The sequence below is a fragment of the Haliaeetus leucocephalus genome, unplaced genomic scaffold (assembly GCF_000737465.1).
Source record: "Haliaeetus leucocephalus isolate CR32 unplaced genomic scaffold, Haliaeetus_leucocephalus-4.0 Scaffold306, whole genome shotgun sequence".
NCBI classification, from domain to species: domain Eukaryota; kingdom Metazoa; phylum Chordata; class Aves; order Accipitriformes; family Accipitridae; genus Haliaeetus; species Haliaeetus leucocephalus.
In genome coordinates this window covers 9,500,797-9,517,136 of record NW_010972742.1, presented here as the reverse complement: position 1 = coordinate 9,517,136, position 16,340 = coordinate 9,500,797, and the positions used below count along the sequence as shown (strand labels likewise).

The following is a 16,340-nucleotide window of genomic DNA, read 5'->3' as shown; positions in this document are numbered from 1 at the left end:
AAAAAAAACCCCCCCCCCCCCCCCCCCCATAACAGGCAGTTCTTTTCTATTTAAAATGTCTTCATAAAATCTTGTGAAATACCTTTAGATGGAGCTGAGAGGATCATGACCAACTGTTTTTTGTTTTGTCTGAAACAGGAAAATGGTAGTGATAAAATAGCTTTTGACTCTAGGCCTGAGAAGTAGGGTTTGCATTGCTGAAGGACTGTTGGACTTGGGAGCTTTGCCGTGCTCTGAAGTTTGTGCGACTGAGCTCTCAGCTCCAGCTAGTTCTGTGAGCTGTAGATGTATCTAAAATGATATTTTCTGCTTATAATTAACTAGAGAAGCTGTACTCCTGGAGGTAGTCTCATTAGAAGATAAAATGAGAGGGTGGCCTAACCTAAATAGATCGATACTCTGCTCAATCCCAATCCTCTGCTGAAGAAAGCATGCATGTAATAGCCATTGTTGTAATTTTATACAATGGAATCAAGACTGTAATTCATTTAAACAGTTTTCTGCTATGGAAAATTTCTTGGGAAGCTTTTGCTGGCAATGTTTAGAGGGAAAATCAGGAAGGATCCAGATCTGCATTTAAGATGATGAGGAAGCCTGCGCATTATTCTTAGGTTTGTTATTATCTACAATGATTTTGGGCACTGACCCACAATTTCCTATGTTTAAAGTCAGAAAATGATTGAGTATTGGATTGTTTCAGTGTTCTGGGAATCGGTCCATGTGACTGGCTCTGTCTTGCTGACTTAGGGGCTGCAGACCACAGGGGCTGCTGAGTGGGAGTAAAAGTTTATTCTGCATCTACTCACTAGAACAACAAAACCTATGTTTTGGTCTGAATGCATCCTAATCCTTATCTAAATATCACATGTATCCATGAGCAACCAAACTGAACAGAGCTCTAAATACGTGTGTCTGTGTGTATACATAATGTATTTCTCCCTCCTTTTGACTTTAGGAGTTCACCTGGGGACAGCTTTGGCTCTTCAGTGAAAGATAGCAGATATGTGAAGCCTTGTTGGTTAGCTTTGCAGTATAAGAAAAAACATCAAGAGAGCACTGAATTTATTCTAAGTGTAACTTGACTTACACATGAGTCTTCTCAAGCAATGAATGACATGTAAAGCGCTCTGGCTTTCCAAGAATTTCAAACTTAAAAGCTGTGCCTGTTTTTCAAGGCGTGACCCTTTCTCAAACTCTGCACAACCCAACCCCAACAGCCTCTGTGCTAACCTTGTGTGGGGACCTGCAGTGCTCTCTCTACCTTTGCAGAAAACAGAACTTGGTTGTGTGCTCAGAGAAAAGAAACTTGAAGATAAATATGAGAGGCACCTGTGGTGCTGGTTTGAATCTTAGAGTATCTTGGCATTTTGCTGGATGAGTTGGCTGCCCCCTTAGCATCTCAGTTTGAGTTACATTTAGGTGAAACTATTTGAATTACTTGGTCTTGCTAGCTATTTCGCTTTTAGATTTATGATGAATATTGAATGCAGGTAGGGAAGGTTTGCTCTTTGTTAGACATTGTTTTTGAGGGTGCTGAGATAAATGGGTCTGACCTGGTGCAGATGCCCCCATGGCACTGCTGGGTGACCTGTGGGCTGAGCATTGTGGTCATCAGCAAGGCAGTGCCTTGGTCTGCTGTCATAGCTAAAGACTCCTAGCCAAGCAAAAGGTTTTGGGGTTGCAGCTAGTCCATGAGATGCACGTGGATGCCTCTGGTTACAGCTATGGTCTTTCTGGACTCTGTTCATCATTGTGCCTTTAACTTGCTGTGCGACCTCACAGAAGGTGCTCACGTATGTGAAATGCATGTTCCAGACAGCTTCAGTGCCATAACTGCCCAGTGGAGTTCATGGGGTGGCTGGTTGTGTGTTTGCTGGGATAATGCTTTCTCCCGAGTACCTCCACTATAGCTCTGACCTTCCTTGTGGTGAATGTGCATTACCTGTTCCCAATAGGAATTGCCTAGACCAAGTTTACATCCGTAATTAAAGTCCACAGCTGTTTAAAAATAAAAGAAAGGGGAGGCGAGATTATTAAAAAAATAGGTAGAGTCCCTTGGCCAGCCTGTAATTTTTGACAGTGAAAGAGCTTTCCCAGTGCCAGGCAGGCAAGCATGTTCATGAATAAAGTAGCTGAGTAAGTCCACACTAGCTGGGAAAGAATGAATTTTTTATCAAGAAATCCTGTTAGCATATTTACATATTGATTTATTGGTGCCATAAGCCTTCGGATCAAGGCATAAAACATCAGCATTTTTGCTTTTTCAGTCTCCCCAGCTCTGTAAGGCTGGAGAGGGGGAGAAACAAAGGGAAGGATTTGCTTCTGTTTAAGCTTGGCTGAATTAACATTATTACTGCATGCAACGACTATAGTTAAAACGTGTTCATACACGGCTAGCAGTATTGCAAAATTAAAGTGCTGCCAGCTTCTAGGATTTTACTGAGACTCTTCTGGTATTTGGGTTGATTTTATGTGTTTGGATGCTTTCCTCTGAAAGCCCAGCTCCTGGATTTATGTGTTCAAGAGAATTATAGCTCCCTTCCTCTCTTATTTGGGACTAACTCTTGTCATTGGAAACAAAAGCTAGAAAATTTGAATCGTAAAGTATCAAAACCCAAGGGCTAATATTCTAGGTGTATGTCTTTATTTTTCCTTTTGTATGTATTTATTTTTCCTTTTTTAAACAATTATCTCTTCTGCTTGAGGCTTCCACCTGTATTTCCTGCCCCACAGAAAATGATAGGAGCTTTGCTCTCTTGTTTGATGTTGTGAAGATATCTCTTGAGCTGCCTTTCCCTCTCTGTTTTTACTGCCCACTATGTGAAAGGTATTTCTCTTCCAGAGGATGCACATCATTTTGGTTTGTGAGGGGGGTATAGTCATTCACCTTATGTTTAGGGTACCTGTACGTCCACTGGGGAAGCATAAGGCACATGTATCACACTTGTTGCCTGAGTGCTGTGCATTTGATTTTCAAACGTGCTGTGGCTGTTGTTTTGGGACCTCTGGGTGTCAGGGCAGCCCCGCAGGGTGCAGGGATGAGCAGGCAGAGGGGGATAGCTCTGTGACTGGATGGAAGCAGCATGGCCATGTCAGTGCAAAGGATAACCAGCCCTATGGAGAAGCAACAAGATCTGCATTATCAACTCTACAGAGCACTGGCTCAGTCTGGAAAACAGTGGTTTCTCTAGCAGAACATCGGGCAGGACTCCCTCAGAGCTGTGCTGCTGTATGGCATGGATGGGTACCGCTGTCTGGTGTGAAAGCACAGGGCAGGCAGGACTGCTACAGCATTTCCTGCTTTAGGTGTGTTTAGAGGGGTAAAAAAAGCACCTTTCCCAATTATTGGGACTGGTGTGATGTTAAAGGCAGTGACAGTAAGACAGTGGCTTCTGAGAATATAAAATGATAAATGAATGCAAATTAAGTTATGCTTTCAGGGTGATTTTCTGAAATCAAACTACCCGCCCTTGCCTTCTGCTCAGATATGAGTTGCCACTGCATTGAACGCTGCTGCCTTTTGCGTTCTCCTGCCCTGGACAGGCTCTTATGCCAACACCACCAAAGGGATGCTTTATCTTTTGCACCCCAAGCTTGTTGCAGATTCGGCTGGGCTCTTGGTCCAAGGGGATAAGAGCTAATGCCAGTCCTGGTGTCTCACCCCGTATCCATAGCTGGTGCTGTCAAGGCTTCTGGAGTCTTTGGTAGAGGTTAGTTGTGTGTGGTCTCAGGCCAGGAGTAGGTTTTTTTTGTTTGCAGGATGTGAGATACTCTGGATTTGATTTTGATTCTGGTAGTGAGCAGCTCTGTGTTCTGCTTCTCTAAACAGCAAATGGCTGTGGGGCTGGTTGCAAGTGACTTTGCTTTTGGGGGCAGAAGGATTATCTTTGTTTCAAAACATCATCAATTTTAGTGTCATGGGACTCAAAGGATTTTCAGGTATTTTTCATTTGATGCCCACTTGGGAACCAGGAGTTATGGATGGATCTGAGGAGTAACTGGGGGATTTGAACGAGGTGGATTGTTATTACAGCAGTGGACTGACCTCTATCCCGAAGGTAAAAGGGAGAGCGGAGTAACTCAAAGACCTTTTGCGAAGAGAGAGGATCTTTTCAGAAACACTGATTTGAGTGTAAATGTGCCAGGAGTTTAGAGTGCCTCTTCCCAGAGAGTTCAGTCTGAGCAGGTGTAAACCCAGGACTTGATTGCCTTTGACCAAGGTTCGATGTGAAAAGGAGTGCAGAGGCCAGTGGGCACTCTGAATGCTTTTCTTACAACTGCTGGTCCTCAAGACAACAGTATACCCCATCCGAAAGGGCCCCCATAAAACACATCCTCTATCATGAAATCTTTCCTGGTGTCCAAAATGCGCTTGGGACCTAGCATAAAGGCACAGGAGGCACAATTATAACATGCTGTAGGAGGAGATCAGGAGATCCTCCACTCTTGAGTTGATAAGTGGACCTCATATGGACCTTAGGGCTTCCTGAGATCCTGGCCATCTTATGGCCACATGTGGAAACCTCCAGCTAAGGAGTTTTCCTCAAAGCACACATAAGCAGATAAAACCACAAGAAGCAGTGTTTAAGCCTGACCCCAAATTTCCCTGCAACTTGCTGCGCTGGGGCTCTTGTATTTTAATTCACCCCCTCTACATACAAGGGCACCTGCTCTGAATGACCTAAACTCACTGAGCCCAGATGGAGGGAAGCTTGAGGCGGGTATTTGAACCCCAATCCAACCCTGTCACGCAGTACGTAGCACGTGTGGGAGTGTGATTTGGGCTGACCGCTAATTTCATTAACCAACCCATTCTAGTTTTATTCTTCACACAGATGAGCACACCAGGCAGGTGCTCTGGCATCTCCCTCCTGTGGCTGGTACAACCCCTAAGCATCAATCGGAAATGCACCTCTCTGCCAATTTAATTTTGCTCAGAAGGGTCAATCACCAGCACTCCCCCGTCACCGGCTGTCATGTCCCTGCAGAGCTGAACACCAGATGCTCTGTGCAAATGGACTGTAACATCTGAAAGTCAGTAACCAAAGTTATTGGACTGAATTTGTGCCAAGGTTGTATTTAAACTGGAACTGGGCGGGGGGAGCTTTTTTTCAGATTCTGGTATTTCGTATAAGCCAGCACACTGGGTCAGGACTTGAGAGATGGGACTTCTCTTGCTGGTCTGCTGGGAAATGTGGAAGGAGCTCTCCTTTCACCTGGCTGTGACCCAATTTCACCTTCTGTAAAGCTGGGGATAGCAATAGACTTCCTCAGTGCGGGGACTGGTGGTGTTTCTGTGTGAAAAAGGCTATGTAAGACTTAAAACATGAAAGCCTTTTAAAAAAATGTATTTCTTTTCTTCTTCTTGTTCTGTTTTCAATTGATCCAAAGAGATGTTGGGGAAAAAAGGTAGGAAAAAAAGAAGAAAAATGAGTATTTTTGAAAAGTAATAGATTTTAATACCTTTTTGGTAACTGAATAAATGGAATAGAGAAAAAATATTTCACAGCTCTACTGAATGAGATGTTAAGGTATGACTTTCTTGGGAAGGTGAGGAAGATGCTGTAGTCCTCCTCAGCAATTCCCAATATGTTATTGATGGGAGACTGAGGCCCCTTCTTTATCTCCTAGACCCCTGGACTTATTTCTGAAGGTTGCAATATTTTAAGAAGTTTATGGGAATCCCTCCAGTGCCCTTTTGTGGTCATCTTTGTTTAAAATAAAACCTGAAATGCAATAAAGTTATTCAATGTCCTGCTAGATTCTGGGCTTGAGAATATCTTTTTAAGGGGGAAGCCAAGTGTCTCGTGCTCTAATCTGACAAATATATTGGCCTGCATTCCACCAGGTTGGATTTTGGGGCAGAGGTATTTTCTCCAGGGTTTTCAGCAGAATGGGGTCCAGACTTTCCTCCAGGGATTTTGCTTAAAAATACAGTGCATGTAATAATGAATATTTCTTAATTAGAATAGGCAAAGCTTATGCTTGACCACAGCTATGCATTCAGGGACTTCAGATGCGACTTAGATTTGGTCTTGAACCTATTAAGTTCATATGAAGCCTGTATACCTCATTCTCCATCTGTGAAAGCACTTTGCACTTACCAGAATTGAAGATTGACACTTTGGGATATTATGGTATTGTGGACTATGTAGCATCTCAGAGAAGTGACTGGTTTAAATTTGAGTCTGTGACTATTTTGTGAATAGAGTAGGTCATCACTGATTCCACAGATTGAGCTCAAAATGGCTTTTCTCAGCAAATTTGAGTTCTCTGCCATCATGCTTTCTTGTGCAAGGTCTGTCTGTCTCTGACGAAGAGCTCAGTGCGAGTGTCCTGGAATAAATTTAATTTTCTTCCTAGCAGTTGGTATAGTGCTGTGTTTTGGATTTTGGATGGGAAGAATGTTGATAACACACTGATGCTTTAGTTGTTGCTAAGCAGTGTTTATACTAAGTCAAGGACTTACCAGCTTCTTATATTGCCCTGCCAGCAGAGGCTGGGGGTGGACAAGAAGCTGGGAGGGGGCACAACCAGGATAGCTGACCCAAATGAGCCAAAGGGATATTCCATATCATGTGACATCATGCCCAGTATATAAACTGGGAAAGTTGGCTGGGGGACACCACGGCTCAGGGTTTGGCTGGGCACCAGGTCAGCAGGTGGTGAGCAATTGTATTGTGCATCACTTGCTTTGTATATTCTCTTATCATTATTTTTATTATTGTTATTTTCCCTTCCTTTTCTGTCCTATTAAACTGTCTTTATCTCAGCCCATGAGTTTTACTCCCCCCCCCGAATTCTCTTCTCCATCCCACTGCAGGGCGGGGAGTGAGCAAGTGGCTGTGTGATATTTAATTGCCAGCGGGGGTTAAACCATGACAGAGAGTTACTTAGTGCCTAGAGAAAATGTGCTGGGTAAGGTGGGGCTCTGTGTGCTCATTGTACATGCTTTTAATATTTTTTATTTTGTTCTTAGTAATTTCTGTGTTCACCTAATCCTAAGAATAGGAACAGATAGAAATAAATCAACCATAAATAGTGTCACTAATTAACAGAAGTAGCGAGGAGTGAATTGTGAAAAATCAGATGAAGGGTAAAAGAGTTCATCTCTTGAAGACAGCTGAGAGTATTCCTCAATGCAAAAGCACTTATCCGAGGGAAGATTACACTTTAATTGCCCCAAATAAGTCAGGCTCTGCCATTGATTAGATTAAAGTGAGTAAACTCTAGGTGTACTATACATTTTGATTAAAAACATAGTAAAGAACTAATGGTCTGTGGTGTTTCAGCTTTGGCTGTATCTGTCAAATTAGATCCCTTCTTTATTGAACCCCACTCTGGAAACATTTCAAAAGGATTATGTGTTAGCCCATTAATTGCTTGTTTTTCACATCGATGGACAATGTGCTGAGCAAAGTGGTGGCAGAATTTCTTCCTTGGAAATCTGGGGCAATCGCCTCAGGGTTGCTACTCCTGTCAAAAGTGGCTGAAAGAAGAAACTTTAAGTGTAAGCAGCAGAATGGCTCCTTGTTCAGAGGCAAAGAGCATTGTTTTGTTGCTCTACTGGTAAAAAAGCGGAGTAACTCTTAAATCTAAATGGGTTTCTAACAGCTTGAGAGCCCAAAGCAGCATCTTTGCACAGCCAGGGAACACTAGCTGCAGATCTGCTGGCAGGACCAGCCTAGACCTTGTTCTGGGATTTGTTACTCAGATTGGTGCTGGTACGTGGGAGGATGGTCTGTGACTACATTTCTGCAGACACTGCCCTTAAGGTCTCATTTAAAGCTCCAAAATCAACAGAAGAACACCTATAAAGGCATTTTGGCTGCCTTTAGGTGCTGGCAGAGAAGCTCTGGGGAAGGCTGCTGCACAGCTACTCTCTTTGAGAGGTGCCTGCCAACCACAGCAGTAGCAAAAAGGGAATTCGACCCTGAGCCATGAAGCTTGGAGTGTGTTTCCTTAGCTCCAGTTGTGAGCAGGAGTGAGTTTGCATTGTGGTGACTGTACCCACGGAGGTGCAGGTGCAGGTTCAGAAGGGGGTCTGCCATGGAGGGTTAGTCCCCCCTGCATGGGCAGTGCCTGGCAGCTGGCCTGCACTGACATCCTACCCTGTGCAGCAGCTTCCTGTGCAAGTCAAAGTCATCAAGAAGTCTGTGTAATTTATATTAATTATAGGCTTACCATAAAGTCAGTGTGTTCACATGTGGGTCTGTGGTGATAAGAGTTGTCCTGGTATAGCCTTGTGTGTGGACATTCCTGAGCTCTCTTTCTTCGTCCCAGTACAGCAATAAAGGGACTGCAGATGGGGCCAGCAATGATTTTGGGAGAAGGGCAAAGAGAATGATGGTGTTTTGATTAGAAACTTGGAAATCAGGAGCTGAAATGCAAGATTTTTTTTTTGCTTAAGTTCATTGCAGCACAACAGTCTCCAATCAGGGTATCCAGTCCCTGCCATGCACTAGCCAGCATTTTCCTATGGCAAAGGTCTTTGTTCTTCTGCTGCTTTTGTGTTGTCCAAGAGGATTTAATCAGGTTCAGCCATGTTTAATAGGTTGTTTGAATAAGTTATTTAAACATGTGCTATTACTACCTGGCTCACTTGGTCCTTGGCATGCGCTGAATGGGGTTGTGGGCAGTGCAGAGTGGTGGCAGGTCGTCTGTTTGCACCAGCTAGGAGAAGCTGTCAGCTTTGAGTTGCAGATCCATCAGGTCTCAGATTGACCCTTGGGGCACGGCCTTAGTATGCCAATTTGCTGGCTGCTGGTCAGTGGCACACATGCCTAGGTACGTGGAAATCCCCTATCCCTCTCGCCACATGAAATATAGATTTAGATTGTGTTGCAGAAGCCGGAGGAGAGTGGGAGTTTGTGAGCGGCTGTGCTGTCTGCTTAGAGAAAAGAGAGGGGCAGGGTTTGGGGGATTATTCTGTGTTTGACTTGGTCTAATTTGCAGTCTGTAAACCTCCCAAAACCTAAGATTTGCCACCTGTTGAACAGAGGCCGTCACTTGCCTGTTCATGAGGCTGCATGTAAACCAAATTTCACTTAATTGTGCGTGTGTTATGTTGGGATTGCAGAACCAGAATCTCATCGCTGATGCAAACTGTGATCAAGCAACCCCGGTAGAAACTGCTCAGGTTTCCCTTCCTTGGGGGCTGCTGGGTCTTTTTTCTGCAGGGGCTGTCATAGTTTTCCCAATAACTCCCCACTGCTGACGGAAGCCTCGCTGTCAAGGAAGCGCTGTGGAGTATTTACATGCTCCTTCCCCTACCAAACCAGCTCCTGCTCCCTTTGATCAGCCCTGTGTGAAGTCAGCAGCACGTGGGATTCGGCCGTGAGGCTGGCAGGCTGCGAGACCCCCCTGGTGATGCCCCAGCCACAGGGAGCACCGAGCTGAAAGTAAGCAGGGTCCCCAGAGAGCTGGCGTTGTGCTGCCGGGATGGTGATGGGCTGGGAGAAGGATGTCGGAGCAGGCAGGGCTTTGCTGACCATTTCATGGTGATGGGATGGGACTGGCTGGAGCAAAGCTGCTTCTGGTCTTGCAGCAGCAAGAAGCTCCAGCAACATGAGAAACTCGTCTCAGGGCAGCCAGACACAAGGGCTCTGCCTCCCCACATGCACCAGGAACATGGGCCATGGCCAGGGCTGCAGAAAGGAAGATGAAAGGTAATAGAAAAGCATTTTTGGTCTCTGCAGCACATTGCAAGCAGCAGTAGGCTGCTTTCAAGTCAATTGTTTCAAAACATATCTTTAAATGAATTAATAATCAGATGCAGCTGCCATCTTGTTAACATAATGAAGCAGTGGCCTAATGGCGCTCTGTGTCTGAGACAAAAGTGAGTGTTAATACTGGCCTTTCTCTGATGTTGGACAAGTCACAAAAGGCTTGGTTATGGGAAGTATCTTGTGCTTTGCTGGAGGACACTCCGTTCTCTTTGGCTTTATTGGGAGCTCAGGACATTAATCTCCCTGCATGACAGAAGCCGTTTAGCTTCTGCATTTGTTATAGATGAGAGTATTCACCCACCTACCTCTGTAGAGAGGTGGGCATGCTGGCACTGCTTGGGGATGCTGGCAATCACTCAGTGCTGTGTGAAAGGGAGGAGAGAGCCCCTAGGTGCTTAAAGCCAACTGCACAGAGACTCAACATATAAAGATTGTCCTTTGGCATTCAGCTGCAACCTGGGCTCTCCTGCTGAGCAGTGGCATCAGGCTCTGGGGTGGATGATGAAGCAGAGTCACATGAAAGAGGCTAGAAGGATGCTGTTGGGGATTTAGGTTAGACTTTCAGAAAGAAAGGTGAAAAAAAAAAAAAAAAGAAGGGAAAAGGAGGCACCAGCTGTGAATAGGCATGGTGGGTACCTCTTGATACAAGTGCCAGATCAGGGGGTGGAAGCAGCTTGGAGCTAAGCAGAGTTAGGCAGAGGGAGGATGGTAGCTGGGCTTGTTGGGAAGAGCACTCCAGGGTCTGGACAGTTTGTATGGGCTTTAGACGCCTGAGGTACAGATCTCTGGTTCTCTGCTGTGACCCTGAAAGTGTCCCTTAGATTTCCCGTGCCTCAGTTTCCCGCTGTGCAGCACCTTGCCTGTGGGAGTCTTGTGCTGTCAAGTTTAAGACACATGAGCTGTTTGATGCTGGTGCCCAGGGATTCTTGGAGCAAGGCTTCAGCTTCATGCGGGCACTGTTCAGGGGGTGCTTGTGAAGAGCCCTGCAGCTGTTGCGAACCAGTGGGTTCCTTGGCTCCTGAGCAGTGAGGGAGCCCTCCTGTAAGCCCTTACTGTATTTGGATGTAATTCTGGCACATCGTGACAAGTATTTCATTTCTCCTTCTTCCCTGTCGTGTTAGACCTGTGGTTAGGATCAAGTAGCACTGACAGTCAGCCAGGCGTTACACCAGTGAAATGTTTTAGCTGGAACATAAAAATTGATTTGATCTCTGGGATCATCCTGCTTAATGAGCAAGCCTGGAGCTGAGCCACAGCCCAAGCCCCAGTTGCTTTATGGGCGGAGGGCTGCCTCCTCTGCTCAGCGTGGGCAGGGGTGCCTGCGGAACTCTGCAGGCTCTCCCTGGAGGACAGGAGTTCGGTTTTCCTGGCAGCAAACAGATTTGATTCATTAAAGCATCTCAGCATGGCAGAGCCAGTGCCATAAACTGTGATTGGGTTCAAGCATGCTTGGGAGCACTGAGAAAGATGTTGCATGTCTGTGAAGGCTCTGCTTTCTTGGGAGAGGTTTTCTGTTGACCCTTTTGCCTGGTGTTTTGCCCTCTAGTTTGTCCTGGATCTCTGTGTGCGAGGCAGAGCAAACAGAGCGAGTCCCTGCCCTGCCCTGAGCATAAGGTAGTCTAGCAAATGCTCAGAGGAGGGTGGTTAATTAGTCATATTTCAGCACATTTCATTTTTAAGGGCTTTGATCGTGGCATGGAATTGTGGATCTGTCGCCAAGTTTGGGCTTCAAATGAATAAATAAATGATAAACGATCATTTGGCAGCAATGAACCTGCTGCACTCTCTTTGCATGTTTATGTGGTTTCCCTTCTTCCATCTGTTCCCTTCCTCCAGCTCTTCCTTGTGGGCTGGCTCTCCAGCCCCCCTTGCCTGGCTGACGGCAGTCCCCAGCCTTGCTGAATGGGACGCGCTTGCTCCAGCCATAGGCATGAATCGGTTGACAAAAGGAGAATTGAAGAACAGCCTCTAAATATAAAAATATGGGTTTCACTCTGGTAATCCCAGGAGAGCAGGCTGGGGCTGTACCAGGCACTTTCCCCAAGTGTTGGGGAAAAGCACTCGTCCTCAGTGCTTCATTTCCTCCGAACCCATGTGTATGGATGCCGTGCAGAACAGGGAAAGGAAATAGCTAAAAGTAGAGAGAGAGGAATGGAAAGACAAAACAGTGAACGAAGAAGTGGTGCTGCTGGGATGGGATGACAGGTATTGCAAAAGGCATTTAAAAACCCTAATGAGAGATTGGGCTGCACAGTGTTTTCCGTGTCTTTCTGCTCTCATTTTCCCAGCCTGTTTTCTCTTCAGCTTCATTTGTCTGTCACGCACTGGTTTTGCCTTTAGCAGGCGTGGTTTGTGGCGAGGTTAGTTAGTCCCTGTTCCTCTTGGGTGAGTCACTGATCAACTGACATAGATATTTCTGAAGATATTTGCTATTTGGAGAAATGCTTGTCATGTGTTTGATCCGGAGCATGTTACTTGAGGAAGAATTTGCGCAGATATGCACCATATTAAAAATGTCTCAGAAGGTATTTACTTGCATCAATGCTATAAATGTTATTACCTGTAAGAAATGTTATGACATCGGTCACCCACATCACATGTTGGTTTTGCTTGTTTATTGGGTGACTTCTACTTACACAGAGACATTTCGAGGTGGCATCAAGTGCATGCATGGCTGAAATAAAGCACATTTAAAGCACTTCTTTCTATGAATCATTCTGCAAGCAAAATTATACTTGCAAATATGATTGGGACTAGTGACCAAAAAGCACCACAGATAGTAAATAAAAGGCACCAATATCAGTTAGAATGAATGCATTTTTTGCAAGTTGGTGTTTGAGAGCGCTTCTCTGTGGTCTCTGCCAGCCTCTGTGGTTGGGCAGGTAGGTGAGCTCTGTGTTGATGTTATTCTTTACCCTCTGCAGGAGGAGGGAAGAGGAGGAGAATGTCTTTGGGTCTTGTCTTTTCTTTTTGCTTCCTTTTTTCCCTCCCTTACACCTGACATCAGATTCTCAAATTGCTGCATTCTTCACTCACAAGAGAAGAATTTGCATTTTTCTCAGCACTTGGCTTCAGTAAATGGCCATGTGGCATTTTACTTTTCAGCAATTCCTTAAAGAGCTCCCTTGTGGTTGATGAATGCAGAAAGTTTGTCATAAACTAAACCACCCTTCCCTCCCCTTAATCTAGACTGCTGCTTACTCAGGGAGCTTCAGACGGGTTTTGATGACAGAAGCCCGAAGTGCTGAGTAAGCAGATGTGGAATTGCAATCACTCTGAAGATGCCTCATTTTCTTGCAGACTTCTTGTCTTCTCCTGCTCTGTGTGTATGCACAGATTCTGGGCATGGTGCCACCCTCTGCCTTAATTGCAGCACAGATTAACGGAAGACTGTGGTTCCCTCCCGTTGTTGTGTGTCTCAATTCAGATGTAAATATGACACTGATGCTCAGCACATGAGAAGTCAGAGTTGAGGTAGGGAGGGAAGAGGCTGGTGTAGAAAGCCTGCACAGAGGTAGGTCACTTAAAAGCATGTTTTGGCCCTGCAGCAGGGTCAGCCTGGAGCTGTGGAATTAGGTGAATCTTCTCAGTGGAGCTGATGACAGACCATGGTGTGGATGGTGGGACAATCAGGTTGGTTCATTAGTTCTTTCTCCTGGCATTTCAACTGGTGAACATAACAGAACTAACCAGTACATCAGTGGTGGACAGCCGTATGGAAATCTGAGGGGAATCTCCCCTGCCCTCTGCCCTGAAGTTTCTGTATGGTATTTTGTTTCTGTGGTGAATTAATACTTGTTTTTCTCTCTCCCTTCTTCTTTGCTTACAGACAAATGATGCTGCAGGAAATACCTGGAACTGGCTTTATTTCATCCCTCTCATCATCATTGGCTCTTTCTTCATGCTCAACTTGGTGCTGGGTGTCTTATCAGGGTAAGACACTAATCACCTATTTGTCTCTGCCTGGATATGAAAAGGGAAGACATGTTGGTTTTAGCAATGTGGGAGGATGTAGCTGAAAAAGAGAAGGTGGGGTGATACATCACACTGTACGTTGTTCCCCTTCACACATTTCCTACCCCTTACTTTCCTTGCAGTGGGGTATTTCTGTAAGGCTACAGAGCAATAGGCTGGGAGATAGGCTGGGTGGAAAATCATTAACTGAGGTGATTCTGAATACAGACACAAGAGTTAAGTGAGCTCCCTGTAATTATACTGACTTGGGCCTCTGCACCCAACACTTACCCCTGCATTGTCTTGAAAACCCATCAGGAACCACTGATGCCAGTATACTTAAGTCCTGGAGCTGGACATCAAGTGTTCATAATGCATTTGCTGTAACTGCAGCATGGAGAAAGGGGAAGATCAAACAAAAGGCAATTAGAAGATCTCAGGGTTTTGTTTTGTTTTGTTGTTTAGGGATTGGTTTTTTTTTTTTGTGGTGGTAGGGTTTTTTTTGTTTGTTTTTGGTTTTGTTTTTTTTTTTTTTAGATCTCTATCTGTTCAAGCTAATGTCTGGATTTTGGGGACACACGGGTCTCTTGATGTTCAAACCCCAGGGGTCAGCCAAGGATTTGGTGTTTGTTGCATATGAGTTTCAGGTTTGGGACATTGTAGAGATCAAGCTGCCAAGTTTGAAGCCTAGCTGGAATGTCCACAGCGTCTGTGGAAATTTGATCTGGAATTAACAACCTGACTCATCTTAATGGTTTTCAAGCTCTTAGACTTTGGCACTTCATTTTGCACACAGTTTCTTATTAGCCCATCCAGGTGATCTAGATTATATAGATCTATATAGATGTAGATTTATTTCTGGCTCTTGGCAGCACAGGAAAAGAGAAATGAGTTAATGCTGCTGAGTGGTAAAAGTCCTTCAGTGCTGCACCTTTGCTCTTTCTCTTTAAGTTACTAGAGAAAGAAAAATGTTTTCCAAAGAACAGACTCATGCTCAATTTTATTATTTTGTTAAGGATCCTCGTCCTCAAAGCACCTGCTAGGGGCAGGAGCAGGGAGGCAGCAGTGCAGTTTTGTTTGAGGACTGGGAGACATGCTGCTACAGGAGAGGGTCATGGGGAAGGCTTCATTGTGCACTTTGCTGTTCCTTCAGTCCAGGAATAATGGTCATGATCAATAACCGATCAAAGCCATTCATTGGACATCCTGTTTTATCAGAGGTTTTGTAAAGGAGAGCTTCGTGACCATACTTGTCTGACATATGGTTTAAAGTGAGCACCAGAGCCAGGGCTGAGTGCGGTTCATTAGGTAGTTCATCTTCCTCGTTCCACAGTGGGGTCAGCCCACGTTGGCTGAAATGATACTTGTGATGTAAAACAAAACTCAGAAGCCTGCAGGCTCCTGTTCCTTTGTGCTGGATTCAAACATGTTTGGTGACCAAAAGATGGAGACCTCTGTCTGGCTCTCCTGAAAGCTTCTTGTTGCTTGGGGCAAAATATGAATATTATATAAATGTATGTCTTCTATTAAAAACGCAGTTCTGTGCATCAGATTTTTCTTTGTTAGTGATAAGGATGGTAATACCTTCTTCACAGAGGGAAGCTTTTAAATTCTATTTTGTATAGTGGTTTGACATCCTTGACTGGAATAATTCCTGGGGAGAGGCTGAAGAGAATAAACATCATAGCACAGGTGTTGACCACACCGCTCAGCAGGCTGCTGGTGGGCTTGCAGCTACTGAGCAATGAAGGAAACTGGGTATATCTGAGTGGACTGGTGATGAGAAGACACCAGAGAGATGGAAAGACTGAAGACAGAGACTGTTGTCATAATATTCTCTAGCCAAAAGCTCCAGACAGCACTGTAGAAAAAAACCAGAAATTTCTGCTGGAGGTTATTCTTTGCTTGGGTTTCTGCATGGAGAAAGGGTCATTGGCAAATGCATGTTGACTTCCATAGGGTACAGTTTCACTCAAGGACATTATGCCATCCACGTCCCAGTGACAGTGTCAGCTAGCGGCTTCTGCAACAGAGACTATTGGCAACATCCCACATTCCTGTTTCAATAAAATAAAGTTGATTTAGGGTTAGGGGTTCTACAAATAGCCCATGAACTGGGTTAACTCAGCAATCGGTCACCTGCTTCTTATTTTCATGATCTGTGTGCCTCATAGCCTTTAATATTATCCTTGCTGTATCCTGGGGGTGGTGTAGTGCTCTGCTCTCCTTTTCCACATGTTACAGAGAGGGAACAGTGGGGTAGAAAGAAGGGATGTAATGCCCCCAGGAAACAATTTGAAAACTGAGGTTATGTCACTGGTTTCCTAGGCTCGTGTGCCATCTTCATTACTGTTCTTTTTCACAAAAACCCTGTTGGTCAGGTTGTATTTTATTTTCCAATACTTTGCCATATGCATCATCAGCATTAGGGGGTTAAGCTTCAGCATGCCACTGTCTGTACCTTGGAAAGCCACAGAAAAAGCTTTTACCTGAGTATTTTTCATTGTGGTTAGTTTTGGGCTATTTCCTCTCACATATTTGTGTTCCTCAGTGGGCAATAAGGAAGCTACAAATTTCTGAAGTAGGTATGCAGATGCTGTCACAGATTATGGCAATATAAATAATCTGAACTGACAACAAGTTATTGAGCTTTCTACT

At 44.8% G+C, this 16,340-nt stretch overlaps 1 protein-coding gene across 8 annotated transcripts in view; it reads left to right on the top strand.

The window, feature by feature from the left end:
• Positions 1–16,340, top strand: part of CACNA1B (calcium channel, voltage-dependent, N type, alpha 1B subunit) — a 305,196-nt gene that overhangs the window by 126,561 nt on the left and 162,295 nt on the right. For all 8 annotated transcript variants that reach the window (XM_010571032.1, XM_010571027.1, XM_010571030.1 and 5 more), the window contains exon 7: positions 13,558–13,661. In XM_010571032.1, the coding sequence (XP_010569334.1) occupies positions 13,558–13,661 (104 nt within the window). The remainder of the gene's footprint in view (positions 1–13,557; positions 13,662–16,340) is intronic.